The following is a 20340-nucleotide window of genomic DNA, read 5'->3' as shown; positions in this document are numbered from 1 at the left end:
CCTGCATGGTGGCCTGCCTCCTGGAGGCATAATGGCTGCTGCTGTCCTTCTTCAGACAGTGTATCACATTTAAGACCAGGAGAAACACGAAGGTCCTGCCAGCTGGACAGCCTGTCCTTTCAGATAAGGAAAAGCAGTGCTCTCCAGAACCCCTGATGTCCTGAGTTTGTGTCTCATTGTCCAAAATCATGTTGCACAGCTGTAAAGGAGTCTGGGAAGGGGGCCCCCCAGGGCTTGTACTGCAGGTCATTCTGGGCAGTATCAGGGTTCTCTTAGCCAGGGAGAAGGACAGTATTGGATAGGTCACTGAGAACATCAGCGCAATTTCAAGTATCCGGATAATAGGTTGAAAGTTTTCATGCATCTTGGCAGGGGAAGATCATGGGCTCCTGGGAGAGAGCCAGTGAGGTTTGGGTGTCCCCATCCTGAGAATGAACATTCTGTGGGGACATCCTTCCCTGCACCTCCTCCCCACCTTCAGCCCACCCCCTGTTGTGTGGTGTTGCCCAGCCACAAGATGGGTGGGGACTGTTTGCAACTCATAAAGTCTGTTCAGTCCCTTTAGGGTTCTTGGAGTAAGCAGGGGCTTTGTGAAACATCCTGTTATTTTTCTTCCCTTGCCAATGATGACAGCACATAGCAAAAGCCCTCTCTTCAGATTCCTTCTAAGGTTCTAGTACCTACTGCAGAGCCCTCTCCTCTACCATTTATTATGGTGCCTTTTGAATATCTGTCTACATGTTTTTCCTCTCCTCTAGCATCAGGGACCTGGGTCTTACCTCGGTATTTCTAGCACACATGTGATGAAGGTTTGAGTGGGTGAATGAGTGATGGGAAAAGCACAGTGCTAACATTCCCTGAGCCTACTTAGATACTTGTTCCTTATTTGAAGTCATCAGTCCACCTTGGGACAGAAGGTCCCATGGCCTTAGAGTATGTGTTCTCTGTCTGTGGGTTTTAACTGCCTGCAAGCTGCCCTTTTTGGGGGCGGGAAGGCAGGGTGGTACATGGGTATGTCCGTTTGTGTCATATATGAGCTGATGAAGGGAGTGACTTCAACTCTGGGCTCTGGTGTCCCCAACCCACTTGGCATGGGGATGTCTTTTGTTGGCCCAGATTTTAAAGCATGTGTTGAATTCTCTCATTCTTTGTGAATTACCTTTTGGAGCCATAACAACTGAGACTGAAATTTGCTAACTGGTTTAATTTCATCCTGAAACATCACCAATTTTAAAAGTAGTCCAACATGTTTTTCACTTCTCTGGTCTTAAAAATGATTCCTTAATGAATTTTAGTTCCAAAATTTTACCTCCGTCTTTGATGTTTAAGTACGTAGCGCGAAAGCTAAAAGGAATGAGCAACTTTGTTGAAATTAGAGTCAAAGCAGTAGCCCAGGTGAGTTTTTATACTGTGAATTCCCTGACAAAGAAGATGTCTTCAGCCTGCAGTGGAGTTCTCTAATCTAGATACTCCTTCCCACCCCCTTCCACACTGCTGCCCGATTTATCTGTCTCCATGTGTGTATGACCCTATCATTCACGTGCTGAAACCCCTTCAGTGAGTCCTCCTTGCTCTCAGGACAGAGTCCCAGCCCCTTAGATTCCTGTGACCAGTGTCCACCTCCCTGGTTCCTCCCCAGGAGGCCTGTTACACTCGCCCGTCCCTTTGAGTTACCCTCTGCATCCCTCTGAGGGGCTCTGGATTAGTAGTGAGGTGGACAAGCGCAGACCTGGGGCCTGATCCCAGCTGACACCTGTTTTTTTGTGTAGCCTGCAAGCCAGTAATTAGTTTTATATTTTTAAATGTTGAAAAAGTATTAAAAGACTAGTTTGTGACACATGAAGTTGATATAAAATTCCAATTCTGTGCCCACATGGAGACTCCCCTGGTGTCCAGTGGCTAAGACTCCACACTCCCAAATGCAGGGAGCCCAGGTTGATCCTTGATGAGGAAACTAGACCCCACACGCCACAACTAAGAGTTTGAATGCTGCAACTAAGACCTAGAGCAACCAAATAGTTTTTTTTTTTTAATTATTTTAAAAATAGGGAAGATGGTCTTTTAAAAGTCTGTGCCCATCTGTTTATGTGTATGCACATTACACTGGCAGAATTGAGCGGTTGTAGCAGAGACCCACGTAGCCAAAAATATTTACTCTCTGACCCTTTGTGGGAAAAGTTCACTGATCCTAGCTTCATATTGGCTCCAAGGGTGGGTGGGGGGAGGACAGTGATCTCCCTTAGCCACCTCCCAGGCTGCCCCAAATAAACACACAGTCTAAGTATGAATAACGTGCTGACGCTACACATACAGCTTCATGACAAGTCCCATTGGACCCCTCCCCAGCCTGTCACTGCCCCAGATCCTCCCTATGCAGGCCCTTCCTCTGCTTGAAAGCCCCATCCAACTGATGTCCACTCATCAGCTATGTCTCTTCCTTCAGGAAGCCTTCCTTGACTACTCAGCCTACACAGTCCACTTAGAGACCCTCCTCTGGGCTCTTTGGTCCAACTCCATATAGCCCTTTTCACATATTATTGACTTGGCTGGTTTACTGTCTGCCCTTCTTCACTAGACTGCAAACATCAACAGGTCGAGACCATGTCCTGTTTACTTTTCAATCCCCAGAATTTAGCCACTTCTGGCAGATTATTAGGTCATCAGTAAACAGAAGAAGGGAGTGGATGAATGTAGAATAAATGATCTATCTATGGTGAGTAAAGCATGACTCTTTATCAGCACAGGCCTTTAGGAAAATAATGGGATAGATTGGCCTCGGGTCCCTTACTTCCTGCAAATAGTGATAATACTTTTATATGGTATCTGATGGCTTTATCCCAAAGCCCTTGGCCCTGGGAATCAGGGAAGTCTTTTATAAGAATATTCCCATCTATTACATGTTTGCTATGTTTCAGGCATTTTGCTGAATGCTTACTTAACTTCTAATTCTCAAATAATCCTGTGAACTAGGAGCTATTATTAGGCCTATATCAGTTCAGTTCAATTGCTCAGTCATATCCGATTGTTTGCAACCCCATGGACTGCAGCACGTGAGGCTTCCCTGTCCATCACCAACTCCCAGAGCTTGCTCAAGTTCTTGTCCATCAAGTTGGTGATGCCATCCAGCCATCTCATCCTCTGTTGTCCCCTTCTCCTGTCTTCAGTCTGTCTCAGCATCGGGGTCGTTTTCAAATGAGTCAGTTCTTCGCATCAGGTGGCCAAAGTATTGGAGCTTCAGCTTCAGCATCAGCCCTTCCAATGGATATTCAGGGTTGATTTCCTTTAAGATTGACTGGTTGGATCTCCTTGCAATCCAAAGGGACTCTCAAGAGTCTTCTCCAACACCACAGTTCAAGAGCATCAATTCTTCGGTGCTCAGCTTTCTTCACAGTCCAGCTCTCACATCCATACACGATTAGTGGCAAAACCATAGCTTTGGCTAGATGGACCTATATACAGATGAACAAATTGAGGCTCAGGGAAGTTAAGTAACTAGTCCAAAGTTACACAGTTAATAAGATTCATAGCTGAGTTTTAAACCTTCCTCCCTCTGATTCATGTTCTTAAATCACCTGAAAGATCTAAACCAAAGCAGGTTATATTTTTAGAAGGACTCTAGCACAGTATATTTCTGACTAATGTGCTCATATTCTATTAATAAATATCTTGGCCATCTGCCCTGGACTTCATGATACTTACCTCTTTTTTCTTAATCCCCAAGGAATGACTTGTGCTCAGGCTGATTTATCCCTCTTCTTCCTTTGGGCTGACACGTGGAGACGTCTTCCGCCCGCCTCTTTTACCTGCTGGCAGCACTGCTCTCGCTGGGGATGTAGCTCAGGGATCACTCCCGGGAGGAGCTTTGCCTTCTCTCCCATCCGTGTGCCCACCTTTGCCCCCACCCCAGCAATGGCAGTGGCAAGCCCCCCTTTTCACGCTTGGTGATTCCAGCCCTGTGACATTAAGATTTCCCCCAGCTCTGAGACCTCTCAGTCCCAGCACATTGCAGCTTCTACTGGCGGCTGAGGCCATTGTGTAGGCGTGTCATGATCACACAGGTTCAGTGTGTACCTGGCTGGGCCGAGTGTCTACAGGATGCCACAGGAGATGCCTCCTCAGTCACCACCATCTGGCCAGGTGAAGGAGCTGGCCTTTGGCAAGGCTGATTCTTGGAATAAGACTTGCAGACAAAAATCTCACCTCCTGCTTAGGACTATAGAACAATTTCTGAGTTTCTTTTCCTTATTTTTTTAATTAACATTTATGTAAAAAAATTAGGTTTTTTTCTATTTGCTTTTTGTGCCTCCATGAGCTCACAACAGTTGTAATAATGGTTTTATTTTTATTAAAATATGTATAAAAAAATAAAATAAAATATGTATGTTCATTTTTTAATCAGTAGAAAAAGTATGAAGTATAATGGAGGAAAAAAAACCATCTCAAATTCTCCCATGCAGGAATAACTTTTACGTTAAATGACGTTTGTTCTGGTCTCTTTATAAGTAATTAGATCATAGTTTTGTTTTTTTTCCAAAACATTCATTTGTTTTCTCATAAAAAAACTTAATTTCCATTAACTTTCTGCCATATTTGAAATTATAGATATTCCTGTACTCAAAAGAAATGACCTGTCATCCTCTTCTCCTTCTAAGTATATCTCCCCCATCTCGTCCCCTATTTCTCTTATAACAGTCACTTTTTACAACACCAATAAATCAAATTTGTATAAAGTTTAGAGAGTGTAGTAGTTCAAAACATTTTTATAGCCCTAACATAGAATAACTCTCACGGTGGTGGTGTGTGCATGAGCTGGGGGAAGGGTTGATATTTCAGGGTGATGACTGTGTGTGTTTGCATTTTGAATGTGCTGTTGCCTTTATACAAATGTGGATGGATGTTGTCCTTGGCTCACGGGAACTGGCGTGCTCAGTCACCATGGGTCAAGGACGGCGTTTGACAAAGGACCATGGTCACGTGGTGGATTTTCCTTTTTTTTAAGAGGCGGCAGTTGCAAGATTCAGGCTTCCTGGGTCACTCAAGTTCTTGCTGTGTTACATCAATACTTTGGAGATAGGCCACCCAGAATCTCTTAAAAAGTACTCTAAACACCCCAGGGATCTTATTCCACAGGAAGAAGTTCAGTGGTCCACGTGTGAGTTCTGCACTCCATACTGCCCCATGTTGTGACTGTTGCTGAGTTTCCCAGAGTTCACCTTTAGGTTTAATTTCCTGAAATTGATCTGCTTGGTTACTCTGGCTTTACTTTACTCTTGCAAAGGAGGAAAATGGCAATGAACAGGCTGCATTTTGTTACATCTTTACTTCAAAACAATTAAGCAGCCGTTCATGATCTTGACTGGTTCTTTTAGGGGTGTATTCATCCTCTGGGTCTGGGATGGAACTGATATGAACTTTAATTAAACAAATCACCAAACTGCCTGTGAGGTGGCATTCCTAGTGGAGATTCCAAGTTCACGCCCCGCCCCCACTGCTTTTTGGTCCGTTGTTGTTTTTTCCCTCTGGTGGCCCCTCTCTCCATCTAAATCTTCACCCTGCTTGCAGCCACCTGGGAACTGGGTGAGCCAGTCCTGAGTTCAGAGGTGCTGCTGCCAACTGGAGGGAAAAGAGGCAGCCCAGGGCCAGCTCCCCAAGCTGGAGCCCCACCAGCAGGCCCAAGACTGTCAAGGATTCCAAAGAGAGATGAATTCCAGCCCACTATTCACTGTGAGGTTTGCTTTTTACCATTTTTTTTTTAATCATCTTTTTAAAGAGAATTTGGTTCTGGCAATGAGCGTGTTGCACTTCATCAGTCTTTGATCTTGCTCTGGGTTCCCTGGCCCCTGGTTCCCTGGGCAGTCATAAACCGTTATTATTTCACGGTTTAATGGCAAGCTCCCAGCCCTCTGGGCCTCTCTTAACCAGAAGACCACCTTCTGCCCTGGTGGCGTTCTGATAACTTAGAGTGAAGTGTTAACCAGAGCATGGCAATGTTTGCTTTTAATTTCCTGACCTTGAGGAAGAAGGGGAAAGGGCAGTCCTAATTGGACTGGTAAGTGGTGAAGAAATCTTCTGTCCCTGAGCTTGTGGACTGCCCCGTGGGAGAGGCAGTGTGGACTCGAAGGATGAGCCGGCTGAGTCTGAATCCCACTTCCTCCACTAACTTGGTGACCTTCGCCAAGTGATCAGTGCCATCCAAACCAGTGTCCCTCATTGGTAAAAAGGGGCTAGTTAACAGTACTGGCTGATAGTGATGAGACCACTCCCAGGGTCTTCCCAGGGGCTCAGATGCTGCTTCATCTGACTGGTAGCGCTGCCCAGTGGGGGTCAGATCTCCGTTACTAACTCGTGGTTCAAACCTGCTTCCCAAACTCAACCTGGACCCCCACTCTTCTCTCTTCCCGTCTCCCCACCTTTGCTCCTCACTTGAACTCTTGGGTCTCACAGTACGGTGCTCTCATCTTTAGGTGGGTGCTGGCTGAGAATTACACGAGTGTTTGATTACTCTTGAGGAACCATTTTTACGGGGAAGACTGATAGTTCATCAAGTCAAGCAGATTTCATTCCAGTTCTAGGTTTTCTTCCTTATTTCCTTCATCGTTCCCCTGTTTCAACACTCCTCCTCAATCTGTTTGAACTTAGACTATCAGGAGAGACACCATTCAGTGAAGTGGGTTGTTTTTTTTTTTAATCAACTGTCTTTATATTCCATTTGGGTCTCTTGGGAAAATATTCCGGCTTTAACTCTTCAGCACTTTGTTCAGTGTGACTAATATACAAAAACTGGGCATTAAACGTACTATATATAAAATTCCAGATCGGAGAATGGAAACACTTAAAAAAAATGGTTGGATTATGTGAGCTATTTGGAAACTGTTCAGTGGGGCAACATAATTTTTATTTTCAGAAGCTTATGGATTGAACCTCACCCAAGCTTCCAGCTCCCAAGGAAACTGGCAAAAAGATGCCCTGCCAAGTTTCCTCTCAAGGGCAGTAAAAGAGCAATCCTCCGCATCCTGGGTTTCATTATAAAGAAGCAGGAGACAGACGGTGGCCTTTGCTGTCTTCACAGATGAGCTTCCCTGAGCCGGCTAGCGAGTCGGGGGAGGTGTATAGGCGCCAGGGACAGGGGACGGTGCTAGACACATGCGCTTGCACAGGTCTCTGGCTCCACCGCAGTCACTGCTTCCTGAAAACAACATTTGCAAGTCTGCACAGAGCTCTGGGACTGGAATGTTGAGTTGAGGGGACAGTTAAGTTAAGCCTTTTAAAAATTTTCCCACTTTTAATTTTATTATTTATTTTTAATTGATTGCATTACAATATTGGTTTGATATCTGTCATACATCAACATGGATTAGCCATTGGTGTCCCTCTTGAACCTCCCTCCCACCTCCCACCCTTTCCCACCCCTCTAGGTTGTTACAGAGCCCCAGTTTGAGTTCGCTGAGTTATTCAGCAAATTTCTGTTGGCTATTTATTTTATATGTGTTAGTATATACTTCCCTGCTACTGTCTCCATTCATCTCGCCCTCTCCTTCCTCTCACCTACCCTTGTCCAGAAGTCTGTTCTCTCTGTCTGCGTCTCCATTGCTGCCCTGCGAATAGGTTCATCTTGATGGCCTGTTGATGACTGGTCAGAAAAACTGAACTGTAAATTGATCTAGTTTTCACAAAAAAAGCTTATCTTTACATTACAATTTTGTGTGTATATGTATGAATGGCAAGGAGGTGTTTTTATAACTGGGTGGGGGGGGGAATGAAATCATAGGAAATAATACTATCAGGGCCCATTTGTTTCCACTGTTGACAATTCAGAAGTTAAATAGTGGAATGAAAGTGGGGGGAAAGGTTTTGAAGTGTATAGTGCTGAATCAGACTTAAGAGGCCATCCAACTGACCACCTTACCTTACAGAGAAGAGAATGAAGTCCCCACTGATTTAGTGTTTGGGCTGAGTCCTGCTTCTGAAAAAGCTTAGCACTGAAAGTCTGGTCTGTCAACCCAGTGTGGGGTCCACTGGCTTCTGCCTTGTTGCTTGCTTGCTTGGAGGAACCAGCACCTCTGCAAGCTGAAACCCAGCTTGAATTCCTGGTTGACTACCAGAAAGAAGGCAGGACTCGCCTTCTAGGCCCTGGATTTCCCATCTGACTCTATGGCGCCCTCTCTGGGGACTGGTGGTGAATCACCTGGGAAGGAACCTGAGCCTGAAGCAGAGTCAAGTGACCAAGCCCAGAAAACAGCTTGAGAAACCAGGATTGGGTGTGCGTAGGTTTCTTAATTCTGCACGTTTCTTGAGAAGTGCTGGGAATTTCCCCCGTTACTGGCAGAATTATTTTCATGCCTAAGTATCATAGAGAGAAGAATATTATCTCTTCTCATCTGTGGAAAGGTGTTTGAACCTATTCAGGAGGTGGGGAGTCACTGGAGAGTTTAAAGCCAGAGAAAAGAGTGTGTATCCAGAGTAACGCTAGTTACTTGGGCTTTCCAGGTGGCGCTAGTGGTAAAGACCCCACCTGCCAGCTCAGGAGATGTAAGAGACTCAGGGGGTTCTATCCCTGGGTCGGGAAGATCCCCTGGAGGGGGTATGGCAACCCACTCCAGTATTCTTGCCTGGAGAATCCCATGGACAAGGGAGCCTGGCAGTCTACAGTCCATGGGGTCACAAGGAGTCGGACACGACCGAAGCGACTTAGCACCCACAGCCAGAGTAAGGGATGTCAGGGACTGGTGAGGTGGAGCTGGGAGACGGGAGGGGCTGCTTGCAGGATCCAGAGGGAAGCCTGAACCAGCAGGGACAGAGTTTTGAGATAGGAAGGTGGTGAGAGCACCAGGGCTTGGTGGTTGATTGGATGTGTGGGGGAGGCAGGAGAGAGTTGATAAGAATGACTCATAGGTCTGTCCTTGGGCAACTGGGTGGATGCGGTGCTGTGCTCAAAGAAGGGACTGGCGGCTTTGGGGAATGAGATAATGAGTTCTGAGATTCAAGGGTTGGGCAACCTGCTTCAGAAAAATGGAATGACGGAAGATTGTGGTTGTGTGTGCAGACTGAGAAACCTAGAGGCTTCACATAGAGCCAAAGCAGATGGGGTGGAACCTTGTTTCAACAGAAATGCTGATTTTGGAGATGAGAGAGGCAGAGGATGCCTGGATCTTGTCTACTTCTTCCCTGCCTCTCATGCAGTAGTTCGTTTCACGGTAATGATCTGAGCCGTGCATGTGGGTTTTCTCTGTAACTTTTACAGTGTTCAGTAGGGATTGATTTGGGTGTCCTTATTAACTAGTAAAGGAATAAAGGTTTCACTCTGACTTGCTTTCTTTTCCATCATGACTGAAATAAACTGTTTTTTCTTAGTAAAGGGAAGGGGAATGCTTTGCCTTTCTTTTTTTTTTTTTGGAAAGCCCTTTTTCTAAAATAACCTTGCCCCAGGCCCATGTCATAAAGCTGGGAATTTCTATGGGCAAAGAAGGCATAGTGTTGCGAGAACTTAAGGCAAACGTTTTCCATCTCCAGTGAGAATGGCTGAAGAACAGGCTTATGTGGGAGACAGAAGAATTTCACATTGACCAAAAAAAAAAAAAAGACCTTTCTTAGAGGACAGACTCAGCAGATTCAGAAGGCAAGCTGTGGAACTGCATTTTGGAAAGATCGAGGGGAATAAGAGAGGTAGCCTTCTGTCCGTAGAGCGTCATGCAAGCCCTCCAGGAATCCTTGGCAGGTGGTACCTGGAGACACATTAAAAAAAGAAAGTCATATTTCTGTATCTTTTTATTTCCTCCTCTCAGACTCCAGGCCCAAACAGAACAGAACCCCTTTTCTCACACACATCCTCATTCTCTAACTAAAGGACAAGGTGGTGAAAGTTAGGATGTCATTTTTATTTCAACATCTTGAGACTCAAGAGATTGACATCTAGCCCCAGTTCAATTCCTGACCCTCAATAACCTTGGGAAGATCGCTTAACTTTGGGGGCGGGGGCCTTGGTTTTCTCATCTATAAGATGGGTGCAAACATTACCTCATGAAGCCTTGGGAATTGAATATGACCTTGCATACAAAGTTACCACAATCCTGGCACATAGCGAGCCCACTATAAAAGTCAGCAGTGTCTATTACTGATAATGACTGCCCTACCTCCCTTGCCAGGAGAATAAATTAAGTACTCAGTGTTAGAAGTCTCTTAAAAGCAAAAGGTACTATGCAAAAGCTGTGACGCTATCAGTTACTATTCTTAATAAGAGGCTCATAATTACCTTTGCCACGGTATTAAGTGAAAGCCCCTCTGGGTGGGTGATGACTGGGAAAGTGGGAACGGTTATTAATGGAGCTGCCAGCTCTTGTTACTAGAACCACTGACATAATGTTTCTCTCTGGGAATCCTTTGACAAATCAGCTGACCTTCCTATTCCCTTGCCCTAAGCACTGTAAATTTGATCCACATGTCCCCAGCATTGTTTCTTTGGATTAATAATGAAGAGAAGGGGGAGAGTGAGGCCTGCATTAGGACCTCTCGTTGCATAGAGACCCTCCCAAATGTTTGGGCTGTCCATGGGGTTGAGCTTTTTTAGTTGGGGGTGGGGGGGTGGGTGGGGGTTGTCTTTTGTTTTACTTGTCTTAATGCCCAGAGCCACCCCTTCCTAATGTGTTTGGGTCCTCAGCTGTCAGGGGGAGGTTCCGCTTTGGGGACCTAGTCATACCCTCCTCCTCCCACTGGAAACAGAGCTTTGAGGAAGTGCTTTGATGCCCTGCTTTGCCAGGTCAGTCACCACTGCCATCCTGGAAGGGTTGAAGGGAGACTCAGGGTGCAGGTCTCAGGCACACAGCAAGGCAGAGAGGGAGCACAGAGGAGGCCTGGAGGCGGGGTTGGGGGAAGGGCAGGCTAGTGGGGCAGGGCTGCAGAGCAGCTGAACCTTGAGACTGGGCAAAGTCCGCTGCCAGGATCCGGGCAGGAGAAAGACTGCTCTGCACGCACGTGAGGCCCAGCACAGGGACTCCTGGAGGGAACCGAGCAGAGATAACAGCGCTGAATCAGGACAGCCATAGGCGAGCTTGGTGGTGGGAATCTGGGCTCACAGAGGGATGAAACGCGTGTGTTCTAGAGCCAGTCAGACCTGGATTCGAATCCTAGCTCTGCCACTTAGTAGAGCAAGTTATTAAAACTCTCTGCACAGTATCTAAAATGGAGACAGAGGTGCCGACCTTGGTGAAAGAATAATACTTGAAGTCTGCATTCCCAGCACATAGGAAAAATACCTGTAATAGCAACTGAAGAGCCTTTAACTTTGAACCACACAGCAGTCCAGGCATTGACATTCAACAGCTCAAGTCATTCCTCACTGCCACACTGCCGTAAGCTCAATAGCCTTTGTTATCTGTAGTTAACACGTGAGGAATCTGAGGCACAGCGAAGTGAAGTAACTTGCCCAAGACACAGCTGGTTCAGTGACAGAGCCAGAATCATGAGCCCAGAGGCTCCAGCTCCAAGGCCCTGCCTTGAGCTCTTTGCTGCAGGACCCATGGCTATTATCATCCTTGTGACAATTTCTGTGGGCAGGATAGGGAATCCTAGCCTGGATTTGGCCACATCCCAGGGGCTCTCCCATCATCTCAAGGAATTTTAAGAGATTTTTCCCAAAAGTGACTGATTAAATTCCTGTGGGTATTTTGCTTTTTCAAAAAAAAGTTCAAGGGGGTTGGACAAAGATGTCTTGATCAAAGAAATAGCGGTTATCAAAAACTGGGAATCTCTGTGCCCACATGCTCTTAACAACCAACAGCTCAATTTTAAGCCAGTCTGATTTTGCTTCTCTGGTGTTTTCTAAGAAGCCACACAATGAGTTGAAGAAATTTACGCGCTGTCACCCTCTGGGATTGATTCTGACAGCTCTGCTCCTCTGTTGTTGAAGTGCTAATGAAAAACACTAATTGGCCTTGGCCGGTGGCTGGAGTGGGGAAAGCCAGCATCCTTTTTTCTGGTTTCTCTTAGTCCTGTTCTTGGCTTGAAGAAGGAGAAGGGGGTGGTGTGTGGGCAGCATGAGGAAGTGAGAGGACTCCAGGGGTGGTGCTGGCCTTTGAGTGGGCGGGATGGACCTTTATATCTGATGCCCCATTCCCTGAGCAACGTGAGGACAAAGCCAGGTCTCTCTGTCACCCTGGAATCCTGAAGACAGCACAGTGCCTGGGAAGCACTCTGCATATTCAGCGAGTGAAGAGGGGAAGGAATGAGTGAATGCTTGTGTGGCCCATGGGTGTCTGGAGGCCAGTTCCTTGTGCAGCTTCAGGAAAGGGTGATCTCCACCACTTTAAACCTCATACGCAGGTGGGCCACCCCGCATTCTGGCTCCCACAGCACCGGCCACAGTTAAAAGTCAGCTGTCCTAAGCGGAGCCTTGCAATTGGCCCACTCCAGCAGATGGGAAAGAGGGCTATGGACTCCCGCTTTGCTTCTTTCCTCAGGTGACTTGTTGATAAAAGACATTTTCGCCTATTGAGATATAGGGAAATCATTCTGGCTTATACATGAGTTAATCTGATTTTTTGTTGTTGTTGCTGTTTATTTGTTTATTTGGCAGCTCCGGGTTTTAGTTTGGGCATGTGGGATCTTTAGTTGTGGCGTATGAACTCTTAGTTGCAGCATGCAGGATCCAGTTCCCCGACCAGGGGTCGAACCCAGGGCCCCTGCATTGGAAGCTTGGAGTCTTAGCCACTGGGCCAGCAGGAAAGTCCCTAACTTGAATGTTATGCTAACCAAAATAACCTGTGGCCTATCAAACATACACTGTACATCTGCTTTAATTGCTGAAGAGCTAAGGGCACATTGACCGGAAGCAAATAATGTCTAAAAATAAAGTTTAAGGACTTCCCTGGCAGTCCAGTGGTTAAGACTTTACCTTCCAGTGCAGGGGTGGGGGTTCGATCCCTGGTTGTGGAACTAAGATCCCACATGCTGAAAACCTGAAACATAAAACGGAAGCAGTGTTGTAACAGATTCAGTGAAGACTTTAAAACTGGTCCACAGCCAAAAAAATCTTTTAAAAAAATGTGAAAATAAAGATGAAATGCCCCTCTTCCTGGGATGGTGTGCTACCGGCTCTCCTTTGATGATAAAGACCCCCTTCCCGGGTGCGAAGGCCTTAATGACTCTCTGTGTACATGCTGGTCTGTTCTTTTTTTTTTTTTTTCTTTTCAAACCTTGAAGAGATGTAATCCTGACTTGTTTAATATTCTTTATTCTGACAAGATACAAAACTGTAAGACTCTGCTTCTCTGAAGCAGTTTCTCAGAGTAATCTGGGCAGCACACTTCTAGGCTAGTCCTCCATTTGGCTCAAATAAAACTCTATTTTATTCGTATCATCGATTGTTTATTGATTATACTCTCTGACACGGCACCTTGTCTCCCCACAGGTGTCCTCTCCCTTCCCGCGTACTTCAGCCCCTACAACGGCGGGTCCCTGGGCCACGACGAGCGAGCCGACGCCTACGCGCAGCTGGAGCTCCGGACCCTGGAGCAGTCCCTCCTGGCCACCTGTGTGGGGAGCATCTCCGAGCTGAGTGAGTGGAGCCCCAACAGCCCGCTGGCTCTGAGGGAGAGGTGGGGAAGAGCCTGCCTTCTGGGTCCTGGATTCCTCCTCCTCTGCCCGTGTCCTGCCTTCTCCGAAAACTGTCCATCCCTTAAGGCCAGATTTTGCAAACCAGTGGCCCACAGACATGGGTGGTTTGACCAGCAGGTGCCTTTAATCACATCCAAACCCAGATTTCTGGTTTCTCTAGAGAAATCAGACCATCTGACACCACTGTGCCCCAGCCCTGAATGCCAGTGATCGGGGGAACTGAGTGGCAGCTAAGGGGACAGCAGGCGTTCCCTTCATCGTCACATACCTCAGTATCTCATAGCTGACCTGTCTCATGCATTTATTTTACCTGCCTGGCCCCCAAAGACTCTGAATTTATAGCCAGTGTTAGAAGGAACGCATGTCTTGAAGCCTCAACATAAAAAAGAAAGAAAAAAGCAGAACTTCTCTGGCTGGCAGAAGGCGGGTGTGGTCTGCGGACTCAGCCCTGCAGCGCCCTGAGCATCTCCCAGGACCTTGGGGCTCTCTGAAACACACCAGGAAACCCCTGGGTCTAGGTCATTACCGCTTGACAGCTGCTTCAAAAAAGCCTGTTAGGAGGCCAGAGATCCCCGTGCCCCCAGTCTCTCCCTCTCATTATCCCGATTATTTGAGCAATCAAACCGCACTCTCAGCCTCCTCAGTTCTCCCTTCCTGTGTCATAAGCCCACCCAGCAGAGGGTGGGCACACACGCCGGGGGTCGAAGCACACAGCCTGGAAACAGATGGAGTTTCACTCTGCTCCCGCCTTTTCCGCTTGTGATTTCTCTGAGGTTTCTGGCCCCTGAATAGTGAATGGCGAGCCTTTCTGCTTCTTTAGGACACAGCTTCCTCCCTCCCTGCCCCCAGCCTTCCTTCCCTCCCCAGGACAGGAAGTGAAGGTGCCTGGTTCAAGGTCATAGAGCAGATTGGTAAAAGGGCTGGTTCAGAAAGCGGGACTTCAGGCTCTTTGTCTCCTAGGGGCATTCCAGCATGGCCACCTGGGTCCGCTGCCCCTCGGGGCCCCTGTAGGAAGTTGGTGTGAGTGTGTGGGCTGTCTTTGGAGCTACGCAGAGTCTGTGTGTTGAACTCTCCTGGCCCAAGGACAATGGGGAACACATGGAGGCTTCAGTCCACTGGAGAGCACTTGGGTTTTGTTTCGCATTTGGAACATTGTGAGCACTTATTGTATGCAAGGCGCTGTATGAAGCATCTTGGTCACGTGATCTCATTTACTCTGCAGAACAGCTCAGCAAGGTATGTCCTGGTGAGGGAACTGAGGCTTAGAGAGGAAAAGTCATTGCCCCCAAGTCAGACTGCTGATTGGAAGAATCCAAGTGAGGGCTTGAGTCCTGCTGTGTCTGGCTTTAGCAGAGCTCTGAATTACCTAGGGCTATGGTGGGCTACAGCCCATAGGATTGCAAAGAGTCGACTCAAGGGACTTAGCACACATGCACGCATGGGCTTCGTAGACGTGGCTAGCAGCCCAGCCAACAGCATCTCAAGGCAGCTGAGGTCAAGATTGGAATCTGATCTTGACTTTTATCATAGAGCCTTTTATTGTAGTAGTCTCCATGCCCGTTACAAACCAGAGTCAGACACAAGGGGGGCATTCAGAAACTACTCTCAGGGGACAGGCTTGTCATCTTTCTGTCCTTGTCACTCAGCCCAGGGACCAAGTCCTGTTGTTTCTACCTTCTAAAACTATCCCGATTTTTGGTTTTCTCCTTTCACCACCTTCACTTCCAACAGCTCAACCCAAACCAGGGCTATTTAAAACCCAAATTGGATTTTGTCACTCTGCTGCTCAGTATCCCCTCCATTCTCCCCATGGCTTTCCAACACACTCATGAAATCCGGGACCGGACATGTCATCCATCTGGCTTCATCACCTACTATTCTTCTCTTGCTGACCGCCCTGCAACCACCCTGGCCTCCTAGCCAAAATCCTCCTACCCCAGGGCCTTTGCACTAGTCATTCCTCTGCCCATGACCTTTTCCCCCAGGTGCCCAATCATGGCATGTTCTCCAAATTTCTGCCAAATAACACTTACTAGACAGGCCTTCCCCACAGACCCTGCAGAGACTCAAGGTCCCACCCTCGTTCCTCTGTGTCCCATCTTTTGGCTTTGGTTTATTCCAAGCACTAATGGACACTTGGCAGGTGAATAGTTGGTCATCTCTCCCATGTGATTAGAAAGTCACCATCACAAGAATGGAGACTTTCTCTGTTGTACCCCTGGAGTACGTATCACTAGTGTCGAGAACAGTATCTGAGCCATGTATTTGTGTGTGTTTGTAGAAATGAATTCGCTGCGTGCTAAGTCACTCCAGTTGTGTCCAACTCTTGGCGACCCTATGGACTGTAGTCTGCCAGGCTTCTGTGTCCATGGGATTCTCCAGGCAAGAATACTGGGGTGCGTTACCATGCCCTCTCCCAGGGGATCTTCCCAACCAGAGATCGAACCTGTGTGTCCTGCATTAGCAGGCAGGTTCTTTACCACTGGTGCCACCTGGGAAGCCCAGTGAATCGTCCGTCATCCAGTTTTTGCCTCCTAAAGCCCACCTAGGATTGGTCCTCATCCTGGCTCAGCCATTCCTCAGGCCAAAGGTAAGAAGGATGCCCAGAGCATCTTTCACCAACAACCCAACTGGCTGTGTCATGTGCCAAGACTCCCAAGCTCTCTCGCTCTGAAACCAGTGTTTTTGCTAATCATCATGAAGGAGGAAGAAGCTGAAGGTGGAGGCAGATATTGTAGTTTTTCCCTCCGAGACTAAAGAACTTAATGAGGCTAGTGATACTTGGCACTGAGTACCTCGTCCCTGAGAATTTAGCCCGGGTTTAACATGCATCCTCTCACTGCACCTCGCCAGGACCAGCCTGCCAGGTTGGTCAGGAAGTCTCACCCTTGTATCGGCTGCACAGGGAGCTCCAGCCACTTGTCTTTTCCTCTGTCCCTCTCTGCTTATGAGAATGTAAATGGGAGGGAATAAGAAAGAAATGAAACACTTTTTTTAAAGGGAACCAGGTGGTGTGGGCCTCATTTTGGAGACAGTGTTAAATCCCAGGTTACCCCTGCTCTTTTTTTTTTTTTTTTTAACTGCCCCAGATCTTAGTTGCAGCATGTGGGATCTGTAGATGCAGTTTGCAAACCGTTAGTTGTGGTATGTGGAATCTAGTTCCTTGACCAGGGATTGAACTGGGCCCCCTGCATTGGGAGTGCAAAGTGTTGGGCACTGGGCCACCAGGGACATCCCTCCCCTGCTCTTTTTATCTAATGGCTCCTGATGGACGTTAGACAGTCCAGAGGGAACCCATAGCACCTCTGATCAAGGCTCTCGTGACTAGCAAGCAGAAAGGGTGTTTCTCCCTGCTCCGGGGTGTTCCTGGGCTTTAGACTGAGGTCTCATCAAGCTTAGGGTCATTTGATTCTTGAGTACAAGGACATCTCAGAAGCAGCTCTGAGAGCCCAGTTGTGCCAAACCAAGAGCACAGCCCCGTCGGGCCACAGCTTCTCAAACTCACTGTGGTGACGGGCCAGGAGTGGTATATCCTCACCTCTGTTGGGCTTCCCAGGTGGAGCTAGTGGTAGAGAACCTGCCTGCCAATGCAGGAGATGCAGGTTTGATCCCTGGGTTGGGAAGATCCCCTGGAGGAGGGGATCACATCTCACTCCAGTATTCCTCCTAGAGAATCCCATGGACAGAGGAGCCTGGCAGGCTACAGTCCATGGGGTCGCAGAGAGTTGGAGATAACCAAAGCAACTTAGCATAGCTCTATTGCAAACTGAAACTTTTATAAAATAAAAAGGAGTGTCTAGAGACACAAAATAAAGTGCAGATCAGATGCAAGTCATCTTATTTTATTATTAGATTAAATAGGCATAAAAATCACTCTGTCAGACTGCTCTGGAAATTTCTTCAAGCTCACTTTCAGTTTCTGAATTGAACTTCTGAACCAGTAACCACCAGTTTCGCAGACCTGTTCCAGTCTGCAGACCGCCCTTCGAGTAAGCAATGTTGCAATAGTCGAGAGCATGCATTTGGGACACAGGGACTGCAGTTCAAGTCCTGGCTGGTCCCCTTGCTGCTTGTGCCCCTGGACACCTTTAACTTCTGTAAGCCTGTGTCCTCATCTGTGAAATGAAAATGCCTCGCTGATGGGGTGGTTGTAGAGACTAGAGATTTTGTTGTCTAGAGATTTTGTTGTATCTTTTCATGTCTGTCACGAAGCCTAGAAAATAGAAAGTGGCAGGGAGGACAGTCTCTCAGGGAGAACACCCAGAGCATGCGGCTGTCTTTGCCTGTTACACGGCGCTGCAGCACAGCTTAAGTCTTTAGATCCCTGATCAGAGTTGTCTGCAGGCATCTGTCTTTTTGGTCTTTGAGAGAGACTGGTCGCCTGCAGCTTGGCTTGGATCGAAGTATCCAGGGCCTCCATCTCTAGTTCCCATGCCTTCATGGTTTTCCGAACTTTCAGAAAGCCTCTCTCTTCCTGGCTTCCCTTTTAGGGAACCCTTAGGAGGCACGTCTGTTCCTTCCTTGACTTTCTTGCCTGCATTCTGGCTGGAAACCTGCTGCCACGGGGTCTACACCAGAACAACGCAATAATTTTAAATGTAATGAATGGTAACAACTTCTACCTTATCAAACTTTGTAATGATATTTCACCAAAGTTTCTTTGATGCTATCAGGGATTCTGAATTCTCCTCCTCATGGTCCTGTGGTCGTGCCAACGGTTATGACATTCAGACCTGGAGACACGGGAGACAGGTTTCAACTTATTGCAGCCATGTAACTCTGCAACTAGCTTCTGGGAGGTGGCTTGGCCTGGGGTTATTGGGACCAGTTTCTACCACCCAGGACCTGAGGGCAGAGCTGGGATCTGACATTGCAGGGCTGGACTCCTCCTGTCCTGGGGAAGGTGGAGCAGCACTTGACTGCAGGCAGCGGTCCCAAGAGGAAGAGCATAAGGTGGCCTGCAGTCTAGAAAATAACAGCAGCAAAGGACAGTAATAATAATGGTGATGTATTTAACTTTACCGGAGAAGGCAGTGGCACCCCACTCCAGCACTCTTGCCTGGAAAATCCCATGGACGGAGGAGCCTGGTAGGCTGCAGTCCATGGGGTCGCTAAGAGTCGGGCACAACTGAGCGACTTCACTTTCGCCTATTGGAGAAGGAAATGGCAACCCACTCCAGTATTCTTGCCTGGAGAATCCCAGAGACAGAGGAGCCTAGTGGGGTGCCGTCTATGGGGTCGCACAGAGTTGGACATGGCTGAAGCAACTTAGCAGCATTTAACTTTACCAAGCCCTTTGTGCCAAGCATGATGTTAAGTGCTTCACACTGGTTATTTATTTGAATTCTCAGAACTTGTGATTAGAAGCAATTATTTTACAGATAAGGAAACTGAGGCTTTGATAAGTAACTTACAGAAGGCACACAGTTAGTTTGAAACCCAGGCAGGTCTGACTCTGGAATCTACGCTCTTAATCCACTTACCTGGTGATTCGCAAATCTGACTGGACATTAGATTCAGCAAGGGAGATTTTACAAAATATAGACACCTGGGTCCTGCCCTATGCCAATTAAATCAGTTTTGGGGATGGAACTAGGTATCAGGGGCTCTGTGCTCTCAGCCCTCTTGGCCCTGGGACCTGGCAGGAGGCACCCAAGCTACAGCTGTGGGCTGAGCAGGGTCCGCTGTATAGAGAGGAGTGAGGACCCAGGGGTGAGGGGGCATGGAGGGCTTTTTCCCTGCATGGAGGTCTCTAGTTCCAGGGTGGTCACTGTCCCTGCTTGGAAACCAAATGTTTTCACTCTGGCGGTCATGGGAGGACTTGGCATCTGATGAGCTCAAGTCAAGTACCACCAGAATTGTTTCAAAATGAAGTGAATGTGTAAGGCTACATTTTCATTCTTCAAATGTTTGCTGAGCACCTGTTTTGCAGTAGAACCTGTACAGGGCCCCAGGGATACATAGAACAGAGTACCGGACCCAGATGCTCTGTAGGGAAGTTTAAGGGAATAAGTGAATGATTTGGTCCTGCCGACATCAAATGACACTTCACCTGCCATAATAAAACCTGCTGGTTTCTCCCTCCATAGGTTCAGCTTTGCTCAGAGGCTTTCTATCCAGGGGGCTATCTGTGAGGAACTGCATGGGGGTGTAGGAAGCTGACCCACAGGGGACGCTCCCCTGAGTTCTCAGGCCTGAGAAGAATGGAAGGCGCCACTTTTCCTAGAGTGAGGGGCCCGCGGGTGCCGGGGGCTGTTTCACCCATCCTTTCTCAGCATTGTGGCCTCACACAATGATGGGATATTTCCTGTCCTAAGCTGGTGGGGTATTGAAAAGACTTGACTGGGGAAGAAACACAGCACAGGATATAGGAACCTGAGGACCCCACGACCTTCAGGAGGGGAGGCTGTGGCCTGGGTCTCTGCTCAGTTCATGGACTTACAGATGTGGATTCAAATCTAGACTCCACCATTTACTTAACCTCTGGACACTGTGGCATCCCTGTGATCAGGGAAATGCATGGGATCAGTAAATGTTTACCAGATGGGCCTCAGTTTCTTCATCTGTAAAATGGGGATATACTTGGACCCCAGCAGTGTACAGATCAAATTAAAGACTTTTTCTAGAAAATGGAACACCCGGCACATAGTAAGCATAGTGGATGGTAGTGGTGAGAGTTTTCCTTGGGGACATTGGAAAGGGAAGCCCTGTTCTGCAGAAGTACGTGCACTT

General features: G+C 47.6%; 1 protein-coding gene across 1 annotated transcript in view; it reads left to right on the top strand.

The window, feature by feature from the left end:
- The window catches only part of ABTB2 (ankyrin repeat and BTB domain containing 2), a 184126-nt gene that overhangs the window by 119403 nt on the left and 44383 nt on the right, over positions 1 to 20340 (top strand). Inside the window, exon 2 of the mRNA XM_068988624.1 lies at positions 13403 to 13549. Within this exon, the coding sequence (XP_068844725.1) occupies positions 13403 to 13549 (147 nt within the window). The remainder of the gene's footprint in view (positions 1 to 13402; positions 13550 to 20340) is intronic.

The sequence above is a fragment of the Capricornis sumatraensis genome, chromosome 16, assembly GCF_032405125.1.
Source record: "Capricornis sumatraensis isolate serow.1 chromosome 16, serow.2, whole genome shotgun sequence".
NCBI classification, from domain to species: Eukaryota; Metazoa; Chordata; class Mammalia; order Artiodactyla; family Bovidae; genus Capricornis; species Capricornis sumatraensis.
The sequence above is the reverse complement of the archived record's forward strand: the minus strand, read 5'-3'. Positions and strand labels throughout refer to the sequence as shown.